Consider the following 23796-nt stretch of genomic DNA (forward strand, 5'->3'; position numbering starts at 1 on the left):
AGAAAGTTACTATAACATGTTGAGCCTAAACTTTTTCGTAAGCAGAGAAGGATAGCGGAAAAAATCGAAAAGGATTAGCTAAGATTTGCATTGGAAGGTTTTCCTAGATTTCAGACCGTTTTTTTATAACTTTCTTCGGAATAGTTTTGTTTTTAACTAAAAATAACATTTTTTTTTTCAGGGAAAGAAAATATTTATTGACTAGAAATATAAAATACAGACGAAAATCTGTCTATAAGTCTTATATATTTTGTGGCCATCTCTAAGCTACAAAATAAAACACCATATTATATTCTCTAAAATAATATTGAAGAAAGGAAAAAAATCTCTACTGAAACTTTGCTTTATAATAAGAAGAAGAATAAAAGAATTCATAAACGCATTTCACGACCATAAATGCACACCAAAATAGTAGCTTTAAAGCAAACAACGAACAATCGGTTTATCCTCTTGAAACCTAAACTATCAACTGTTAACATCGAATTCAAAATGACAGCCAAAATGCTAATAAAAACGATGCAAGAGGTCTCTAATAATACGATGTAACAACGATATTCCGGTGCGGAAATGTCAACGCAAAATAAAGTAAAAATAGAATATTTTATAAATTAAGATAAAACGACCTAAGGAAAAAAAAGTTAAAATAAAGTAAAATTGAAATAAATTTAAAAAAAAAATAAAAAATAAAGTAAAAGTAAAATAAAACAAATAATAAAAAAATAAACGACGGATGGTAAAATAAAAGTAAAAAAAGTAAAATAAATTAAAAATAAAATATACAAAAATAAAAACGAAGGAAAATAAAACGACATTTCGGAGTTAGTGGATAAACTTCAAAAGATGAAAGAAATTGATTTCGATTCCGCGACAAAAAAAAAAATATGACACATTTAAAAACACAAAAATTCCGGGGATTACTGGCAAACAAATTAAATCATTCAATCGAGCGCAACGAGCTTAAAAGACAAGCTTGGTAGCTTAAAGCTACCAAGGACAGTTAAAGTAAAATCTGATTGTTAGGATTGGTTAAGTGTTAGTATGCACAACATTGTATATCTTAAAAAAACTGGTAGAAATCGAGAGTTACATTTTTAATGAAAGTGACTTCCATATGCAGTTTTACTATTCTATCTGATTTGTCATTAAAACAAAATAAAAAATAAAAAAATCCTATTTTTGTAATAACAGTCACAAGATTTAAATGGAAGAAAGTGGATGTAAAACAGTACAATATAAGCTAAAGATATATGATAACAAACAGCTTAAGCAGGTGTAGTTGTCTTTGGTAATCAACACATTGCTAAATTTTCACGGTACAATGCGGCAATACTGATGGGGCAGTTTTTTATTACTTTTTTTTATTTTAATGCCTTTGATATTTTCAGGATAGTAATATTTATTTGAGGTACTAATTGAGATACTTGCTTATTTTCACGGTACAACGTGGAAAAACTGATGGGGCAATTTTTTTTTTTTTTATTTAAAACCTTTTGATATTTTGTGTCAAAATATCCTTTGGTATTTTAGGTTAGAAACATTTATTTAAGGTACTAATTGGGCTACATACTTATTTTCACGCTACAATGTGCCAACACTGATGGAGCAACTTTTTATTATTTTTTTTTTTATTTTATTTTAAGGCCTTTGGTATTTTGAGGTTAGTAGTATTTGTTTGAGGTACTTATTTATTTTCACGGTACAATGTGGCAACACTGATGGGGCATTATTTTTTTAATGCCTTTGATATTTGAGGTTAGTAAGATCAATTTAAGAAAGCATATCCCATACCTCCCTTGGCATTACGACGGCCAAGAAAGAACCGACCAATCCATCAATTTAAACAAACAAACGAAAACAAGAAAACGTATCTTGTATAATATGTGAACCTTTCACTCTTTCCTCGTAACAAATAAATTAATTCATTTTACGTTTTATTTTCTAATACTGATTTTAATTCTGCGCATAAAAAGGAATATAGAAATTTTAAAAGCAAAAAAAAAAAACTCCCAGAAATTATTGGCCAATAAATTAAACCATTCAATCGAGCACGACTTGAAAAATTAGAAAAACCAGTAATTCTATTTTTAGTGCAGTTCTGCTTTTTTTTTTCAAACAGTTCGTGGTAACGAACTGTAGTAAGGAGCGACCCGGCTCAATAGTAACCAAAACTCTAAAAAATGGAATTTTGATACCAATAGCTACATCAAAAGAATCGCATTTTAATGCTGGTTTTAAATATATAAGTTTCATCAAGTTTAGTCTTACCCATCAAAAGTTACGAGCCTGAGAAAATTTGCGTTATTTTAGAAAATAGGGAGAAACGCCCCCTAAAAGTGAGAGAATCTTAACGAAAATCACACCATCAGATTCAGCGTATCAGAGAACCCTACTGTAGAAGTTTCGAGCTCCTATCTACAAAAATGTGGAATTTTCCATTTTTTGCCAGAAGGCAGATCACGGATGCGTGTTTATTTGTTTTTTTGTTTTTTTTTTTTGTTTTTTTTTTTTCCCAGGGGTGATCGTATCGACCCAGTTGTCCTAGAATGTTGCAAGAGGGCTCATTCTAACGGAAATGAAAAGTTCTAGTGCCCTTTTTAAGTGACCAAAAAAATTGGAGGGCCCCTAGGCCCCCTCCCACGCTAATTATTTTCCCAAAGTCAACGGATCAAAATTCTGAGATAGCCATTTTATTCAGCGTAGTCGAAAAACCTTATAACTATGTCGTTGGGGACGACTTACTCCCCCACAGTCCCCGTGGGAGGGGCAACAAGTTACAAACTTTGACCTGTGCTTACATATAGTAATGGTTATTGGGAAGTATACAGGCGTTTTCAAGAGGATTTTTTTGGTTTGGGGGAGGGGTTGAGAAGAGGGGGATATGCTGGGGGAACTTTCCTTCGAGAATTTGTAATGGGAGAAGAAAATTTCCATGAAGGGAGAGCAGGATTTACTAGCATTATTAAAAAAAAAACAATTAAAAAATAAAAGTGAAAAAGCTTTTTCAGCTGGAAGTAAGGAACAGCAATAAAACTTAAAACAAACAGAAATTATTACCCATATGAGGGGCTCACCTCCTTCTAATACCTCGCTCTTTACGCTAAAGTATTTTCGGTAATTTCAACTACTTATTCTACGGCTTTTGTGATTCAGGGGGTCATTCTTAATGAATTGGGATAAAATTTAAGCTTTAGTGTAAAGAGCGAGGTACTGACGATGGGGCAAATCCCCTCATATATGTAATAAAAACATGAGAATACAAAAGTTCTTTACGTAAGCTAATTTATAAGTTACGTAAATCTTTTACCAATAAAAAGATTCGTAAAAAATTAAAAGTTCTAGTTGCATTTTTAATTAACCAAAAAATCGGGGGGCAACTAGGCTTCGTCCCCCGCTCTTTTTTTCTCAAAATCATTCGATCAAAATTATGAGAAGGCCATTGAGCCAAAAAAAAAATATACAAATTTCGTTTTGATTATTCCTCTGCGGAGAGCCAAAATCAAAACATGCATTGATTCAAAAACGTTCAGAAATTAAATAAAAAAAAACAAGTTTTTTCAACTGATAGTAAGGAGTGACATCAAAACTTAAAACGCACAGAAATTACTTCGTATATGAAAGAGGCTGCTTCCTCATCAACGCCCCGCTCTTTACGCTAAAGTTTTTTACTGTTTTAGAAAGAAGAATTGAGAGAAAGAGTCAAACTTTAGCGTAAAGAGCGGGGCGTTGATGAGGAAGCAGCCTCTTTCATATACGAAGTAATTTCTGTGCGTTTTAAGTTTTGATGTAACTCCTTACTATCAGTTGAAAAAACTTGTTTTTTTTATTTAATTAGTAGCAGGCACCAGATTCAAAAAGAAGAAATGTGGGTAAAAAATCAGCAAAAAGTATATGTCACCACACAGTTTAAGAAGGCGTTGCTTTTCTTTGAATGGGTAGATGTCTTTGGGAATCAACATATTCTCAATATTTAGTTTTTTTGTGGACGAAAAAGCATTGTCAATTTTAACTAATTAGTTCTACTTATTTATTCTCACGGTATAATGTGGCAAGACTGATGGGGCAAAATATATTTTTATTTTAATATCGTTGGTATTTTTGAGGTTAATAAAGTCAATTTTAGAAAGGCTATGACATAACTCCTTTTGCATTACAAGAGCCAAGAAAGCGCAGACTAATCCATCAAAATAAACAAGCAAACGGAAATAAGATTCCTGTACTACAAGTGAAACCTCATAACTTTTTTCCGGGTAACAAATGAATTAATCCATTTTATATATTATTTTGTATCTTTAGCCTCTTCTCGGAGTATGATACAGAATACAAAAAACTATATACCAAATAGAATACCAAAATAGAATTCGGTAAAAAAAAAATATAAAACGCATTAAAAATTTGTTTATATACATTTTGCTACTTTGCTATGATTTTGCGCTTACGAGTTTTGCTACTTTGTTTTTTCTTAATTCCGGGGGGAGGGGTCAAACCATGCACCCCTCCCTTTTTTAAGATACGGCCTTGCCTCTGATTTATTTATTTATATATTTCATTGGGTTTCCCGTAGAAACACTAACTGGTTATCAAAAATTTTTGTCTTCATTCTATTGCATTCTACTCGAAATTTGTTGTAAATGTGTAAGTGTGGTTTCCGGTTATGAGTTTTATATTCTATAGATTCTTGTACTATATGTGAAACCTCATACTTTTTCCTGGTAACAAATGAATTAATCCATTTTATTTATTTTCTATCTTTAGCCTCTTCTCGGCGTATGATACAGAATACCAAAAACTGATTATAAGGAACCTTAATTTAGTCATTTATAAGGAAATTAACCTTAAAGAGACGAACTACGCTTGGATATCAATCTTGCCTTAATTGCTCTTTCTAGATTCCCAAATTTGGCTATATTGGAGAGTTTTCTGAAGTAGATACTCAGTCCTCTTCAGAGAATAATCAAGAATCAAAACAACTACTAATCCAGAGGGAAATATGGGGAAGTGTCGAACCCCCTATGCCCACGGACTGACTCTTCCTGAAATTCAACTTTACTTCTTAAAAAAAAAAACAACTTTGAATTCATTCACGCGTTTGGGAAGACCTTCCTTGCCCTTCACTATTCAATGAATTTTGGGCTGACTACGGGCTGTTTTTTTCTTGACATTGGGCAATCACTTAGGGTATATCCTCATTCAAGTAGATCTTTTTGAGTAATCAATATACCACGATCAAGAGGGATTAATGGGTTGACCCGCTCCCCATAAAAAAATTGTCCGCCTTGTAAAAACTAACAAGAATGCATATAAATAAATTTTTGATTCGTTTTGTAAAGCTTTATTGTACTCTCTCCCCCACCAAACAAAATATAAATATGTATATATATATATATATATATATATATATATATATATATATATATATATATATATATATGTTGGTGGGGGCGCTTCGAGCCCCCCAAGCCCCCCGCGCGCGTAAGTCGTTACGCGCCATTGTAGTTGTGTCCCTGTGTCCAACCTGTGAATATTAAATAAAAAAAAACAAGTTTTTTTAACTGAAAGTAAGGAGCGACATTAAAACTTAAAACGAACAGAAATTACTTCGTATATGAAAGAGGCTGCTTACTCATCAACGCCCCGCTCTTTACGCTGAAGTTTGACTCTGGCTCTCAATTCTTCTTTTTTAGACAGTAAAAAACTTTAGCGTAAAGAGCGGGGCGTTGATGAGGAAGCAGCCTCTTTCATATACGAAGTAATTTCTGTTCGTTTTAAGTTTTAATGTCGCTCCTTACTTTCAGTTAAAAAAACTTGTTTTTTTATTTAATTTCTGAACGTTTTTGAATCAATGCATGTTTTGATTTTGGCTCTCCGCAAAGGAATAATTAAAACGAAATTTGCATTTTTTTTTTTTCGGCTAAATGGCTTTCTCATAATTTTGATCGAATGATTTTGAGAAAAAAGAGCGGGGGAGGAAGCCTAGTTGCCCTCCGATTTTTTGGTCAATTAAAAAGGCAACTAGAACTTTTAATTTTTTACGAATATTTTTATTAGTAAAAGATTTACGTAACTTATAAATTAGCTTACGTAAAGAACTTTTGTACTCTCATATTTTTATTACATATATGAGGGGGTTCGCCCCCTTGTCAGATCCTCGCTCTTTACACTAAAGCTTAAATTTCGTCCCAATTCATTAAGAATGAACCCAGAATCACAAAAGCCGTAGAATAAATAGTTGAAATTACTAAAAATACTTTAACGTAAAGAGCGAGGTATTAGGAGGAGGTGAGCCCCTCAAATGGGTAATAATTTCTGTTTGTTTTAAGTTTTAATGCTGTTCCTTACTTCCAGCTGAAAGAACTTTTTCATATTTATTTTTTCATTGTGTTTTTAAATAATGCTAGTAAATCCTGCGCTCCGTTCATGGAGATTTTCTTCCCCCATGACAAACTATCGATGTAAAGTTCCCCCAGCATATCCCCCTCTTCTCAACCCCTCCCCCAACCAAAAAATCCTCCTGAAAACGCCTGTACACTTCCCAATAACCATTACTATATGTAAGCATTGGTCAAAGTTTGTAACTTGTTGCCCCTCCCATGGGGACTGTGGGGGAGTAAGTCGTCCCCAAAGACATAGTTATAAGGTTTTTCGACTACGCTGAATAAAATGGCTATCTCAGAATTTTGATCCGTTAACTTTGGTAAAATAATTAGCGTGGGAGGGGGCCTAGGTGCCCTCCAATTTTTTTGGTCACTTAAAAAGGGCACTAGAACTTTTCATTTCCGTTAGAATGAGCCCTCTTGCAACATTCTAGGACAACTGGGTGGATACGATCACCCATGGGAAAAATAAAAAAAATAAAAAAAAAATAAAAAACAAATAAACACGCATCCGTGATCTGCCTTCTGGCAAAAAATGCAAAATTCCACATTTTTGTAGATAGGAGCTTGACACTTCTACAGTAGGGTTCTCTGATACGCTGAATCTGATGGTCTGATTTTCGTTAAGATTCTATGACTTCTAGGGGGCGTTTCCCCTATTTTCTAAAATAACGCAAATTTTCTCAGGCTCGTAACTTTTGATGGGTAAGACTAAACTTGATGAAACTTATATATTTAAAATCAGCATTAAAATGCGATTCTTTTGATGTAGGTATTGGTATCAACATTCCATTTTTTAGAGTTTTGGTTACTATTGAGCCGGGTCGCTCCTTACTACAGTTCGTTACCACGAACTGTTTGATATATATATATATATATATATATATATATATATATATATATATATATATATATATATATATATATATATATATATATATATATATATATATATATATATATATATATATATATATATATATATATATGCTTTTAACTACGTAAAACCTGCGAATATACAACATTCTTCGCTGTCCCATTGTCTGTGCATATAAATAGATTGTCAGGTTTACCGACTCTTGAACATGCAACATATAATTGTCCATGGGAAAACAATCCGTATTCAGATCTATACCTCATGACTCTAATGATTGCCCTTGAGCTTTGTTGATAGTGATTGCTAATCGACCATTCCCTGTTTCGCCGTCGTCATTTATATATCCCCTGTGCCCCCCGGCGTCCCCGTTGTAGTTGTGTCCCTGTGTCCCGGTCGTCATTTATATTCCCTGTGTCCCGGTCGTCATTTGTGTCCCGGTCTCCCAGTCTGTAATTTCTCTTTGAGTGTCCCAGTCGTCATTTATATTCCTTGTGTCCCGGTGTCCCGGTCTGTATATACATTCGTTTTTGAATTGGTCTTTTTTTTAGTTTTTAGTTTTTTACCTTTTTTTTAGTTTTTTTTTTTTAGTTATACCTCATGATTCTAATGATTGCCCTTGAGCTTTGTTGATGATGATTGCTAATCGAACATTCCCTGTGTCCCCGTCGTCATTTATATATCCCCCTATGCCCCCGGCGTCCCCGTTGTAGTTGTGTCCCTATGTCCCGGTCATTATTTATATTCCCTGTGTCCCGGTCGTCATTTGTGTCCCGGTGTCCCGGTCTGTATATACATTGGTTTTTGAATTGGTATATGATGAAATAAATTTTTGTGTTTTCCCCTTTTTTTCTTTTTAGTTTTTCTTTGTAGTTTTTACCTTTTTAGTTTTTTTTTATTTTTATTTTTTTTAGTTTTGTTTTTCTCCTTTATTTTTCAGTTTTTTCCTTTTCTTCTTTTTTTTTCTTTTTTAGTTTTTTTAGTTTTTTGGCTTTTTTAGTTTTTTTTATTAGTTTTTAGTTTTTTTTTGTAGTTTTTACCTTTTTTTTAGTTTTTTTTTTTAGTTTTTAGTTTTTTCTTTTTAGATTTTTTTGTAGCGCTTTCTGTTCTTACATTCTCTATCAGCCGCAAGCCTGTTTTCTTGCTGTTCTTGTGATTCCTCGGCACGCTTTCTTTTCTTACTTTCTCTATCAGCCGCAAGTTTTTTGGCATAGACTCTTTGAGCAGCTTCCTCGGCTGTTGCCATTGTAGGTTCTTCAGTCATTTTACAATTAAACATTTTTCCGTCCGTGATCTTCTTACAATTAATAATTTGTCTTTGAACGATTTTCTTAAATACCTTTAATGACGTCATCGTCATAACAAACATGACGACAACTAACTTCATGACGACATGATGACATGACGTCAGGATAAGGATAACAGATTATATTTACCTATTAATTTTACTTGTAAGCAGATTCTAACTTAAAAAAATAGTAACACTAAATCATTATTTTATAATGCGAAGATTAAACAAGCAATTGCTAATCTAAAGAATGAATTTGTAATTGAGCCAGTGGATAAAGCTAATAATAATTTTGCCATAATTTGTCAGAAGCTGTATTGTGATATCTTAAAAAGGGAGTTATGCACAACTAATGTTTACGAAAAGGTAAATATAGAGGATGAGAATTTAATTGGAAAGACTGAAGAAATACTTTTTAAAAATTTTAATATTAAAATAAATGACAATGATAAAAAGTTCCCTTTCCTATATTGGACTGTAAAATTTCATAAGAATCCCCCTAAACCACGGTTTATTGCTGGAGCAGCTAAATGTCCAACCCGCATTGCTGCTACTGACCTCTCTTTAATTTTAAAGGAAATTGTAAATAAACTTAAAACCTATTGTTCTGGTATTAAAAAATTTTCGAATTTTAATCCATATTGGAGTGTTAATAATTCACTGCAGGTGATAGATTCTTTAACAATGGTTTCAGCTAAAAGAATTGAGTCTTTCGATTTTGCGACAATGTATACTAATTTATCACTTAATGTAGTGTTTGATAATTTAAAAACTGTTATCAAGAAATCTTTCCTCTTATCTAGTAAAAGATTCTTAAAAATAGACATTTATAATAAAAAAGCTATATGGACAAACTGCTTTAATACTACAGTTAACTTGAGATGTTACAGCTTGGATATGATTTTTGAGTTATTGGAATTTGTTTTATATAATACTTATATAAGATTTGGGGGTGATTTGTACAAGCAAATTATGGGAATTCCCATGGGGGGGGGGATGCCAGCCCATTTATAGCTGACTTGTTTTTAAGTCAACTAGAATATAAATATATGATGGATAAGTATAATCCAATTAATTTAAAACATGCTTTGTCAAATAATAAAAGATATTTAGATGATATTTTGGTCTTAAATTGTAAGGATTTCATTGATATTTCTAAAGATATATATCCATCAGAGCTTATTCTTGAGCCTAGTCATGGCGCTGGTCATGAAGATCATTTCTTAGATTTAAATATTAATATTTGTGATAATAATAAATTAAGTTTTAAAATGTATAATAAAACGGATGATTTTGATTTTGAAGTGATTAGTTTCCCATTCCCTGAAAGTAATATACACTCAAACATCACATATTCAGCGTTTTTCTCACAGTTACTTCGTTATGCAAGGATTTGTAGTAATTATATTGATTTTAAAAATAGATGTAAAATCTTAAGCCAAAAATTGATATCAAGAGGATTTTCTGCAAATAAATTAACTTGGCAATTTAAAAAATTTAGTTTTCATTATAACGAACTTTTAAATAAATATCAGAAGAATTATCTAGAAATACTTAAAGAAATTTTTAACTAATTTCGGAGGTTCGAGAAATGTTGTCACAGCGCCATTTATTTTGAATTGTGTTTCTAATTGAGCGGATTTTCTAAAAAATTAGCCACATGGTAAAGATAAATTCTATAATTGTTTAGTTCATCCAGGTTTTTTGCAATGTGTTAATATTTGTGATTTGGTAAAATTTATAATATTTAATTTACCTATTGTTGCTAAAGGGAGGGATATATTAACAAGATAAGCTTGTTTTGGTTTTATTTGGTTGTTTTACATTTGCTGTCTTTTTTTTTCATAGACATGTATTTTGGGGGTGATACCTGACGTGGGGATGCCATGGATATTCTGTGGTAGCCACAACACTGTGCTGGGTAGAGAATTTAGAGTGGCGAAACCCTATATAGGCCAGTGTATTCTCCTGATAAGCCCTTATGTTGGGTGTTGCCTCTGAATTATTTGTCTATGTTATTTTTTCTATTGTTTGGTAAATGACGACTTATACTTATTGACGACATGACTGCCTGTCCATGGAAAAATTATCAGTGTAAATGGCATAATGTTTCCAAAAGATTATTCTAGATTATTTCAGGAGGCTAGGGAGTCTGAAGTTGCAAAAAAAAAAAAAAAAAAAATGACAATCAATGTAATTATTAGTTTTGTTAAAGCTCCCTAATGTGATTTTGTTAGTCCCAGAATAGAATATCGGGTAAATTCAAAATGAGGGACTTTGGCTATCATAGGGAACGGAGGAACTAGGTGAAATAAAACTTACAGCAATGCCGAAATTTTACAGCCAAAATTATGCCTATGGAAGGTTTTTTTAAGTATCTATCTCTAACCCTTCCTTTTCCAAAGGGCACTGACCCACTAACCTTTGATAGTTAAAAATGATTTGGTGTAATTAAAGCCAAAATTTCAAAAAGAGACCTAAAGCACAAAAAAAGCCTTCCAAAAAAAGTATTTTGAGGCTCGTACCTTTACTAAATCATGATTTATATAGTTTAAACAGGTGTGGAAAAATGTTTTTTTAGTGAAAAAAATAATATATTTTATCATTATATTTGTTTTGTTTCAAAGCTCAAAGTCAGAAAAAAGTACATAAAAAAAAAAAAAAAGAATAAACGACTCCCACAGAAATATTAATGGACACTCGAAGTATATATATATATACATATATATATATATATATATATATATATATATATATATATATATATATATATATATATCATGAAAAGAGAAATCACCAATGCTACAGAGCACAAACACAAAAAAAAAAAAAAAAAAAAAAAAAAAAAAAAAAAAAAAAAAAAAAAAAAAAAAAAAAAAAAAAAAAAACACACACACACATTTTTCTCGCAATAGGTAAACCTGGTATAGACTTGTTTTTTATGTAATTTTCAGAGCCTTAGAAACAGAAAATTAATATACATTGTAGCTTGATAGCACCTTCACAAGGCACAATTTAGGCTCTAGATTAATTCCTGAAAGTTTCATTCTCCATTCTCCTAAACCAACTATTTTCAAAGATATTAAAAAACCTCTTACCTAAAACTTAATCGTGCCCAAGACCGTATCCAGGGGGTGGGGATACCGGTCTTGAATCCCCCCTTACACAAAAAAAGCCTAACATGGCTATAATTGGAATTGTGTTTTCAAAACGAAGTCAAAGAAGAGCAGGCTCAAACCAAAATTATGGAAAACGTATTTTTCCACATCGTTAAATTAGGTTTAGAGATCTTAGGATTAGAAATAAATAGTTAATACGCACAGCTGCCCAACAATACCTTCCCATGGTGTAATTTAGGTTCCAGATTGATGTCTCACAATTTCATTGTACTAAACCAACTATTTTCCAAAGTAGAAAAAAAAACCTCTCATCTAGAATTTTACCGAATATCGTACCCAAGGCCAAATCCAGAGGAGGAGGGGAATTGGGTTTGAAACCCACCCCCCTAACATTTTTGTCCGACTCGCAAAAACGAAATAAAATGTATATAAACAAATTCTCGATGCGTTTTTTACATTTTTTTTTGTAAATCCCCCCGAAAAGTTCTAGATACGCCCTTGATCATGCCAAAGGCCATTTGAAAGCTCTGAGGTTAGAGGAGAAACTGGAATTGGAAGCGAAGTTTTTATCCAAAATTTTCGAAAAAACAAGAGTCCTGGCGTCATCAAACAACAATAATCAACCAAGTGCTAATTAGATAATTTACAGTTGCAAGAGCAATCAGCACATTCAACAAACAAGAATCATCAGACCTATATTGCTTCATATGATAAGAAACAATCAATTATCTGAACCTTACCCCTAAGCGGTGGTGGCGAGAACTTAATATTTATGAGAACGAAATCAATCTGAAAGAGATGAATTACGTTGGATATTGACCTTACCTTAATTGATCTCCACACGTTCCAGAAAACTGTTCCCTCAATATATCTTCCAAAGTGGATACTATGTCCTGTTCTCTTTGCCTAATTCGAAGGCGTTTTAAAAATCCTGAATGGTACTCGATCAAATCATCTAAACGAGGGAATAAGCGATCAACAAGCTCCTTGCTGTAGTTTAAATCCCTCTGCATCCCTTCTGAGAATATCTATAGCAAGAAAAGTTGAGTCATACTTGTTGAAAAATAGCTATAAAATAGCTGATACAATCATAGGTGATAAAAACAAATAGTGAATAGTTAATCAACTATCAAATAATTCACAGATGATAAAGTCACGTACATGGGATTTTTTTCTGGGGGGGGGGCAATGGTAATTTATTTATAATTAGAGTAAGCAAAGCCCAGAAACTAAGGATAACTTAGAATTTAAGGGGGAGCCAGGCCCGTAGCCCCTCTTCCCCTGCACACGTCCCTGCATAGCATGGAAGTCCAGTGCATCCAGGAGCTCGAGATCTTTCCCATTATTTTTTATATTTTACAGTTAATTTTTCTGCGTTTGGCGTACATGCCTTGGTCACCCCCGTCGAAAATATCCTAAATTTCGTCTTTTTTTGTCTACAATCTTCAAATAACTGAATTTTCGCTATTTTTATTTGGTAAAAAAAGGAAAAATAAAAACATAAATAATTTACAACGGAGAAACGAGGGTTATTTTCAGCCAGTTTAAAAAAAGTGAAAGCGAAAAGACGAAGCAGATATTTAGGAATATCTTGCCGAAATATCTGAACTTTTTTTTAGTTAAAAAAAAAAAAAATGAAAGCGAAAAGACGAGGGAAATATTTTGGAACATCTTGCCGAAACATCTGAACTTTTTTTTTAGTTAAAAAAAAAAAATGAAAGCGAAAAGACAAGGCAAATATTTTGGAACATCTTGCCGAAACATCTGAACTTTTTTTAGTTAAAAAAAAAATGAAAGCGAAAAGACGAGGCAAATACTTTGGAACATCTTGCCGAAACATTGAAACGGTTTCAACTGAAATTCATACACGTTTGGTGGTTTGAATATTATTTTTCTTATTTTTTTATCAAACGCCATGTTGGCCAGTGTGGTCATAGAACGTATTGGCTGTTCTGTTACATGTACTAACGTTTTTGTTTTGCTACCACCAACCACATAGGACCAGAGGGGCTCATTGCCTACAGTACCAAAGCAGTGGCTTAATTTCGGCAAAATCCTGGGGGACAAAACTGGAGCCAATTTTCCCAAATCGAGTGAAAACAGCAATGAAAAATTAAAAAATGAGCCATAAAGGCAAACGAACGATGAAAAAAACTGACTTGTTTCTCTGGATGCTTTAACTATGCAGGCTTAGCTTAGTTTTGATAAGACTTTTTTTCAGAAACTAAATCATAGCTGTGGAGGGGATCAAAATGGGTCTCGGGGGGGATGGGGTTCTGGGGGAGGCAAACTGGGGCCTGGATGGGGCAGTTGCCTCCTACCTCATAGCAATTTACGCCCCTGTACAATAGCAAAAATATGCAGTCATTTCATTGGTTCCGCTTTAGTGACGCATACTTGTCAGCCAATCATGTTGCTGGTAAAACCCTTATGAAAAGCGAGAAACAGCAACCAAATCAATTTCAAATTCGAACAGATGAGAAGAGCAAAACAGTTTCATAGATCTACAAAACCTGACTAGATTGTCCGTGTGAAATTTTATCATAGTTCAAGAATCAGGAATATCGAGCATTAGAAGCTTGATAAAACAAAAGTGTTTCGTAAGAGTGATCGATGCTACATTTATATGGATAAATTTATTACAATCATGTATGTGCGGGCATCAGGCCATGGCTAATTGTAGAAAAAGCGAAGACAGATAGTACGAGTGAGTAAGCGGCAAATCTGGCATAAGTACTTTTTAGGATTGTATAAAAATTATATCAGTTCATTTGTTGAAAGACAAGTATATCTATCATCCGTCTATGCGTCATTCCTCTGGCAGAACTAAGGTAGATAGTCATAGAACTAGGGGATGAAAGATTGGATTGATTTTGGGTTGACACGTGACGGACATTATCCACTGGACTTGTAAGCAAAATCTGGGACTGAATTTGCTTGGACTCATACGATGTCCATTTGCTTGGACATCATATTTGAATGATCAGGAAGCTCAAGCAATAAAATCTTGATAAAACAAAAGTGGTTCGAAAGAGTGGTCGGTGCTACATTTAGATGAATATTACGTAGGCCTACTATTTATCTAAATAACATTGGGGGACTAAAAATTTCAAACTTCCAGGGATAATTCTATCATATTCAAAGCTACGCGAACCCACCCTGTTACAGGGTTATTAATCGGAATCAGAATCAGGAATTTTCCTAGAAACACTAGTAAAATCAAGAATATGCTGTCGACTCTCAAAACCGTCTGCAGTAAAACACAAAAATTTAGGGGGATGTATTTTTCAACATCTAAGGAGGGGGCAAACTTCTCGTTTTAAATTTTTTTAACTTAAAATGCCAAAAACTGAAAAAAGTTTCCCAGAAAGTGTATCCCACAGACCAGAGAGACCCCCCCCCACTAATTCCTTCCACTATGACACCACTGATTGTACACCATAAAAATCCCTTTCTAAACGAATAAAAAATTGTTTCTTAGGTTTCTACTCACAAAAATATATCCATTACTTTTATTTTCATTTCAATTGTTAATTTGAATCATCGTTGCCCGGTGCTAATTGAATAGATCCAAACTTATAATTAGACCATGGATTCAATATCTCCAGCTGTGTACTTCAAAGACAGGCTTTTATATGGATTGAATAAATCTTCAGAGGCGTTTCTTTGTGGATGTCACGAGTTTACCCAAATTAGGCAAACTTTATCCCAGCTGAGAAAATCGTTAGAAGTATGTTAAACCATCCCGCCATCTAAATATTAAACATTTAGACTTGACGGACAAAGGTCACTGAATAAGTTTTTTTTTTCACCTAAGATATGTAAGAAGAGGTGATGTTGGGTAACGAGAAGGGGCATTGGCGTTTCCCCCTCGTAAATTCCCCTCTCCCTTTTTCCCTGAACGCATCCAATGGGAAATCGAAAAAGAAAGTTGCAGCACTTCGGTACTGCAACATAGGTTCAAGAGGGATGAAAAGCTAGTAGTACTTTTTACAGAGCTAAACCAGAGTAACCGGGAAAATTCAAAACAAATTTAGATTTACTTTGGATCTGACTGAAACTTTTCTTGAATTAGCCATATTCTTCTGGTTTTAATATTTTCTTTATTAATTACAGAGTTGCTAGGTTCTGTTTATTATCTAGGTTCAAGGTTCAAGGTTCTTTTATTATAACCAATATATACAAAATATTAGGTAACTCAAGGCTGAGAGTATAGCTCGAATGCAATTGAGCTACCTTTAAGAAACACTAAATATGCACAAAATTAAAAATAAAAACTTCTCTTAACCAAACTTGACAGAAATAAATAAAAAACAAATCCCGTGCCGTACGATACCACTTCCATCCTCCGCGCACCATCCTGAGACACAATTAAATTTACAACTTAAAACCAAGTGAGTCATAAGACATCTGGAGGCCTCATGGGCGAACCCCAGAGACCAACCCAATACTAAAAAAAAAAAAAAAAATATAAACATCCCTAAAAAAAAAAATAAAAAAAATAAAAAATCATATTATTTAGATTTATAACTTTCAATCAGCACTCTTTTCAACTTCGGTCTTATAGCATCTATGCTTATATTAAAATCAATCTCATTTTTCAAACTTTCCCAATGTAGAGGAATCAAATACCTCAGGCAAAAACGCGACCTCTCTGTAACTACCTTAGGAGTCCGCAGATTATATTTACCACGGGTTTCAACTTGTGAAGATGAAGGAGAAGAAATAAGACCCATCGATGCAAAATATCTGGGGAGCTTCAAGTAACTCGTTCAATAACTCGTTCAAGTAACAAATAAAAAAGGCATATGAAACACATCCATCACGCCCTACGAGCTCATTCATCTTTGGCACAAAGTATGGCAAAATCTAGAAAAAACTTAGCTTTCAATCTAAAGGGGGGGGGGGGAAGTAGGTGGCAATACCATATGAAAATTTCCCAAAAAAGTATTTTGAAAAATGTAGGGCGGGGGCGAAAATATAGGAGTCACAGGCCCCCTAACCCCAATTGATGTCACTGATGAGTGGGCCGACGCTCTATAGGCACGTAGCTCGGTTGCGGTTGGGTTTATGGCATAATAGAAAACTTGGGGAGTTTTATTTCAGCCGTTGACAATACGCACTTTTAGTCGTATGTTATCTCCATACGTTAAAGAGGAACAGTTTATCTATACAAGGTGTTGGAAAAGGCAGAAAAACGTAAAAAGGATATTTATTAGTTTTATAGACGTCATGAATTGACTGGAACACTGGACCATTTTTCCAAGACCGGGTTACGCTTTTTCCATGCGTCTTCGGTAATAAAACCCAAATAAAAGTTAATAGTGGTTCAACTCTGAGCTTTGATGATAACACCGCAAAACAACGCAAATAACGCCTGATTATTAGTAATTATCAGGTACTAAAGGAAGATAGATATTGACCTAAGAACGGTATGTGCCACTTGTGATCGCCATAAGTGCCAAATTTGGCGCATACGCCATGGTTCGGCCATCCCACGGCCTTAGCTAACATGTGTTGAAGAATACTTCTTTATTAATTCCCTGTATCCATTATATTGCAAAAAAAAAAAAAAAAATGTGCAACAGGTTTTAGCAAATTTGAAGCTATTACCCTTGGAGCGGCGTGAGTATCGTATAGTCATTAAGGACATCTATGCACACAAGGTGGGGAGAGGTTCATCTAGTCGGTCTGACTTGAAAAAAAAAAAAAAAAAAAAAGAAAAACAAATGGTCCTTTACTTCGGAACATATAAGAATATGTTCCCGAAAGGTGTTCCAATGTTGAAATGCTCAGAAGTAGAGGGAACCAAAAACATACATACCAATAACTATATTTCAAAATAATTTATTTAGTCAGATGTTTACATAATCAGGCTAGAAAGACGAATTTAGTTGCTTTCAGGTCTTGAAATATTTGTAGAGTCGCAACTCTTGCAATTCGTGCAACGCATGGAAAATTTAAATAATAATTCAGAGAAAGAAAGCAGTACATACAAAAATAATAATAACCAATCTCTATGCTAATAATAATACACAACTTTTTAAGAACTTTTTCGCATGCTGACCAACGGTCTGCGTTGCACAGGTACCGACCTCCTTATTCACTACCTTCGGCCGGGAGTGTAATGCGCGGTTGGGGGCCGCACATCAAGCTCCCGGCCTCTGTTATTATTTGTACAAATAATAGCAGATTAAATAAAAAAAAAAAAACACAAAAAACGGGCCTATAGAGTACGCAGGCGGTATAAAAATATTGGCACATGATATTTAAAATTCGGTTATACTGGACTCAGCTATTTGTACTTTATTGTCTTTTTTTTTATCATGTCTTGCTGCATTTTTTTTTTACAAGAATTGTCAATGTATTGTCAATGATCGTCAAAAAGATTGTATCGCACGAAGAGTTACACAGTGATGTTTTTTTTTTTTAAAGTGATGTTTTTTTTTTTTTTAATTGAAGACAGTATTTATTTTTTTTTTGACAAGAATCGTCAATGGATATCTCACCTTTTGCATCACACGAAGAGTTACACAGTGATGTTTTTCGGTCATAATAAACTCATAAATATGTTCCTGTCTCTTGATTTCCTTTTGAGTTAAGCCTTGAGGAACCTACAAAAGAAAAGAAAATAATTTAATGCAAGCCCTGTAGAAGGCGATTTGAAAAAAGTCACTAAAACAGAATGCACAGGAAATAGTTAAATGCTAAGTTTGACTGTTTTGTTAAAAATAAAAAAAAAATAAAGAAGCAACATAATTCTTTCTTATACAATTATATTGTCACGGAAAATTGGAAATTAGAAGTTTACTTGTATTAATCATATTGTTATAGAAAATAGGGATTTTTTAAGTTTGTCTCTTTTATTAAGAGAGTTGACAAAACAACATTCTTACCTTATATTACCTTATATAATTCTTACCTTATATTGTGACAAAAAATAGGGCAATTGTTAAGTCTATTTATATTACTCATATTATTAGAAAACGGTAATTGGTAATTTCATAAAATTGGTGATTTTAACTGCTTTATTAAGAAAATTGACTAAATATTACTTTCATGGAATCTAACTCTTACCAAGTATAATTACCTATCGCTTACTTAAATGTTTCAATGAAAGCGCTTTGAAATTTGACCTTTTTTCAAAAACTGCAAAAAAAAATTAATCCATAGCCGCTGTTAAAAAATGGTGGACGAAGTTGGAAATTGCGATGCTTGTTTGAAGGATAAGGATTTTTCTTTGTGGCTTGAAAATTTTGATTTTGAAATATTTAAAGAAAAAAAAAAGTCTTTTGGAATTTGCCGAAAAAAAAGAAAGAACAACAAAACAATATTAGTCCTTTTTTTATCTGTTCTGAAAAAGTTCAATTAAAAATAACAATTAAAAAGAATTTTGAATATTTATTGAAGGATTTGTCAGTACCTTGAAAATTTTGATTTCAAAAAATGACGAAAATAAAACTTTTTTGGGATTTACCAAAAAACAAAAGATGTAAGAATACAAGAGATCCAAATACCATGCACTTTCAAAAGCCTTTAGTCCACAAGCGTCTTTGCACTGCTTCGGGTATTATATTTAGATCTCGAATGTAACGAACCGATAAATCGTATTTTTTGGTTTTAGCGCAATGCCGCTAGTTAAATCTTACATTTTTATACTCACAACTACATTATTTAAGAATAAGGTTCAATACCAAAACAAAGACAAAAAACATTTGGCTAAAAATATTGAACCATCAACTTTAGAGCCAAAATCAACGTAATCCATAAAAAAAAAAAAAAAAAAAAAAAAAAAAAAAAAAAAAAAAAAAAAAAAAAAAAACAACAACAAAAAAAAACACAAAAAAAAACAGTGACGTTCATCCTCCTTTACAAATGACACATGCAAACAAGCAAGTATTAAAAAAAGTAAAAAAGATTGGTGAATTAAACTCAAAAAATCGTCATGCCTTATTTTAGTAATTTGCTCTGTTTTTTTTTTCTTTTTTTGAATTGATTGATTTTGCATGAGACTGTAATTTTGCACGTAATATTAAGTCGATCACTTGTTCACAAACAAATTAAAAGAAAAAAACGGATTTAAGAAATTATCAATTACTTTTTGCCACCCAAACTATACTGTTTGCCCAAATTTATCTGTCAATAAATGGCAATTAAGGACATTCGTCAAAGATACCGGCAACAGCTAACATCATAACGACAACGCCAAGGATATAACGTCAACAGTTATTCGTCTAGTTAAACTTGATGTTTCTTTGTCTTCGCTAAACTCAATTTTTTTCGCTAAAAACTTTTCACAAGAAATGCTACCATCTTAAAAAAAAACTGGAAACAAGCAGAAAGCAAAATTAATAACCGTTAAAAATGCATAACGACAAAAAGCTAGTAGAATGCATACAAAAAGAGGCATAGTGATAAATACATATTTATTCAACAGTTAATAATTATTGCAAAGGATAAACAGAAAAGTTGCATTACAAGAAAAAAAGGCATAAATAAATGAAAAAAAAAGAAAAAAAAGTGAATTACAGTCAGAGCCAGCAATGTCTTATTTTTGGAGTTTGCTCAGGTTTGTTTTTTGTTGAATTGGTTGATTTGACGCAAGACTACACTTTTTTATTTTTTATATTTGATTATATTAACTGTATTTAGTATTTGGTAAAGTCTATTACATGTTTCTACCCCAGCTATTCTATTTGTCTAACTTTATCTGTCAGTAAACGGCAGTAAAACTGCAATAACCGGCGTTTGTCAATGGTATCTGTCATAAACGGCAGATAAATTGAAGACTTTATTGTTTCTTTATCTTTGCTAGACTCGTTAAACTTTTTGCCAAAACAGTTTTCACAAGAAACACTACCATATAAAAAAAAAGAAATTGTACAGAAAACAAAACTGTAAACAAGCAGAAAACAAAAGCAATAACCGTTAACAATGCATAAGGACTAAAAGCATGTAGAGTGCATACAAAAAAAAGCAGAGTAAGGAATACATATGTATTTAAAGTTAATAATTAAAGAAAAAAGAAATGCAGAGAAGGTAAATTATGAGAAAAAAGGCATAAATTGAAAACAAGGTATTGCAAAAAAAAAAAAAAAAAAAAAAAAAAAAAAAAAAAAAAAAAAAAAAAAAAAAAAAGTGATTCTAGAAAACTGTGTGTTTAGTTTCTCATTAACGGTTTTAATTTCTCATTAGTTTCTCATTAACGGTTTTAATTTCTCATTAGTTTCTCATTAACGGTTTTAACGGTTCATTAACGGAATCTCAAAAACCGGCCTTTATCTGTTAATTTCGTGATTTATCTTGATCTTAGCACCCTTTAGAAGAGCATCGAGCTTATTTAGAATGATTTCAATGAAGAAATATTGCCTTAGATAATGCATTAGTATGTCTAAAAGTTTCGGGAAGGGTGTGCTTAGTTTTACTTTTACAGACGTTAATATTTGCCCGGAGGGAAAAAATTGATTCGCCAAAAATTGAATTTATCGATTTCCTGATCTTAGCCCCCTTTATTTGAATATCAAGCTATATAGAATGGTTTAAATGATCAAACGTTAAATTAGATGATTAATCGTTAATCAACAGAAGACATTTTTTGCTTGGATGCGGCGAACATTACATACTATTGGATTTCCCGGATATTGACTTTCATCTATTGATTTTCAGACTTTTCTTAATCTCAGCACCCTTTACTAGAGTGGTGAGCTTATTTAGATAGTTAAATGACTAATCGTATACTCTGCAACCCAGAGGGAAGGTGTGTTTAATTTTGAAGAACGGATAGGGGAAACATTTCGCAATATTGGAATTTCCCAACGATCAACATTTACCTACCGAATTTCTGATCGATCTTGATCTTAGCACCCTTCGCTAGAGTGTTGAGCTTATTTAGGAATCTTTAAATGACTAACCGGTATTCTCTCCAACCCATAGGTTGGCTATGGATTGGACAGGTTTTTAACCTGGATCATTTGGAAGGTTTATTTGCATTTCCAAAAGATCAACATTTATCTACCGAATTTCAAATCGATCTTTATCTTAGCACCCTTCACTAGAGTAGCTCATTTAGAAGGTTTCAAATGAGTAATCGATGCTCTTTACAACCCACAGGGAGGGTTGTAATCAATTTATCAGAATGGATACGGAGAGTGTTTCACAATACTGAAATTCCCCAAAGATCGAACTTAGCATGTCGATGTTCCGATCAATCTTGATCTTAGCACTCTTCATTAGAGTCTTGAGCTTACTTTGGAGGTTTTAAATGACTAATCGATATTCTCTCCAATCCATAGGCTGGCTACGGATTGGACAGGTTTATTTTTTTTTTTTTTTTAACCTGGTTCATTCGGAAGGTTGATTGGCATTTCCCAAAGATAAACATTTATCTACCGAATTTCAAATTGATCTTGATCTTAGCACCCTTTGCTAGTGTTGAGCTTACTTAGGAGGTTTTAAATGACTAATCGGTATTCTTTCCAACCATAAGTTGTATATAGATTGGATAAGTTTCATTTTTTTGAACCTGGTTCGTTCGGAAGGTTGATTGGCATTTCCCAAAGATAAACATTTATCTACCGAATTTCAAATTGATCTTGATCTTAGCACCCTTTGCTAGTGTTGAGCTTACTTAGGAGGTTTTAAATGACTAATCGGTATTCTTTCCAACCATAAGTTGTATATAGATTGGATAAGTTTCATTTTTTTGAACCTGGTTCGTTCGGAAGGTTGATTGGCATTTCCCAAAGATAAACATTTATCTACCGAATTTCAAATTGATCTTGATCTTAGCACCCTTTGCTAGTGTTGAGCTTACTTAGGAGGTTTTAAATGACTAATCGGTATTCTTTCCAACCATAAGTTGTATATAGATTGGATAAGTTTCATTTTTTTGAACCTGGTTCATTCGGAAGGTTTATTGGCATTTCCTAAAGATCAACATTTATCTACCAAACTTCAAATCTATCTTGATCTTAGCACACCTAAGATAAGTAGTGAGCTAGACGAATTTAAATGACTAATCAGTGTTCCGAACAACCCACGGGTAGAGTTTGTTCAATTTTGTAAAATGGGTACGGAGAGTATTTTATAATATTGGAATTCCCTGATGATCGAAATGTTCCCAACCTCTCGATTTCTTCTTTCGATTTCTCGACCGATCTAAATCTTAGAACCTCTGGATCTTATTACAATTCAGGAAGCTTAACAGCTAAACACTTATCTTAACTGACTAATCAGCATTCCTAGCAACTTTCATGAAAGATGCTTTTGGTGTTACGAATTTAATACTTACTCGGAGGAGACCATTTCATATTACTAGATTTTGTAAAAATCAATCTTTATCTGTTGAATTCTAGATTTATCTTGAGCTTTAGTGCCCTTCACTAGTCCAATTTTTTTAATTTTATATTACTTTGTAGTATCCTTTCTAATGTTCATTCGTGGTTTAGAAATAAATAAAAATTAAATTAAATTAGGAAATCATAAACGACTAAACACTTTAAAAAAAAGACTAATCGGCACTCCTTGTAACTTGCAACAAGGTGAGTTTAGGCTTGCAAAAATTTGGCAGCCCCAAAACATGAGAACGTTGAGAGGATGAAAAATTTCCCAAAATGTTAAAAGAGCCTTGATAAACCTGAATATATAAGTTTCAAAGGCAACCACCAATAGCATATTCTTTAACTAAAGTACCAAGAACATCAATTAAAAAACATTTTCTGCCCTCTAGACCATTTTAGGTCCTTTTACACATAAAGACACCAATTTTCGTTTAGTTTATCTCAAAATCACGAAGTTTTAGAGCAGTGCCGCCTTTTTGTCAGTGCTGACACGTAGACTCGTGAAAACAAGCGAAACTGATTAGTTAACTTTGGCAATATTTTTCGTTCGCAAAACTTTAAAAAAAAGTTCGTGAGCTTTTTATTATTGAGAATATCAGCTTTTGTTTCAGTTTGATTTATTTTCATCAGGAATGATATTATCCAATCAGTGATTGCAGAATATCGGGAGAGGAATAATTCGTGAATTTTAAAAGTTTGAGGTTTGGAAATCCGAGGTATCAGTGATCGGACTTTGCTTAGAAGTTACCATATTCTTGTCAGCGTTGCCACGTTGAACCGTCAAAACTAATAAGGAAAACTAATA

General features: G+C 32.9%; 1 protein-coding gene across 1 annotated transcript in view; it reads right to left on the reverse strand.

The window, feature by feature from the left end:
• Positions 1–23796, reverse strand: part of LOC136037586 (rho guanine nucleotide exchange factor 28-like) — a 330822-nt gene that overhangs the window by 104283 nt on the left and 202743 nt on the right. The window contains exons 16-17 of the mRNA XM_065720307.1: positions 18162–18266; positions 12478–12680 (exon numbers count right to left, since the gene is read on the reverse strand). Coding sequence (XP_065576379.1) covers positions 12478–12680; positions 18162–18266 — 308 coding nt within the window. The remainder of the gene's footprint in view (positions 1–12477; positions 12681–18161; positions 18267–23796) is intronic.

Source organism: Artemia franciscana, chromosome 17, assembly GCF_032884065.1.
Source record: "Artemia franciscana chromosome 17, ASM3288406v1, whole genome shotgun sequence".
NCBI lineage: Eukaryota > Metazoa > Arthropoda > Branchiopoda > Anostraca > Artemiidae > Artemia > Artemia franciscana.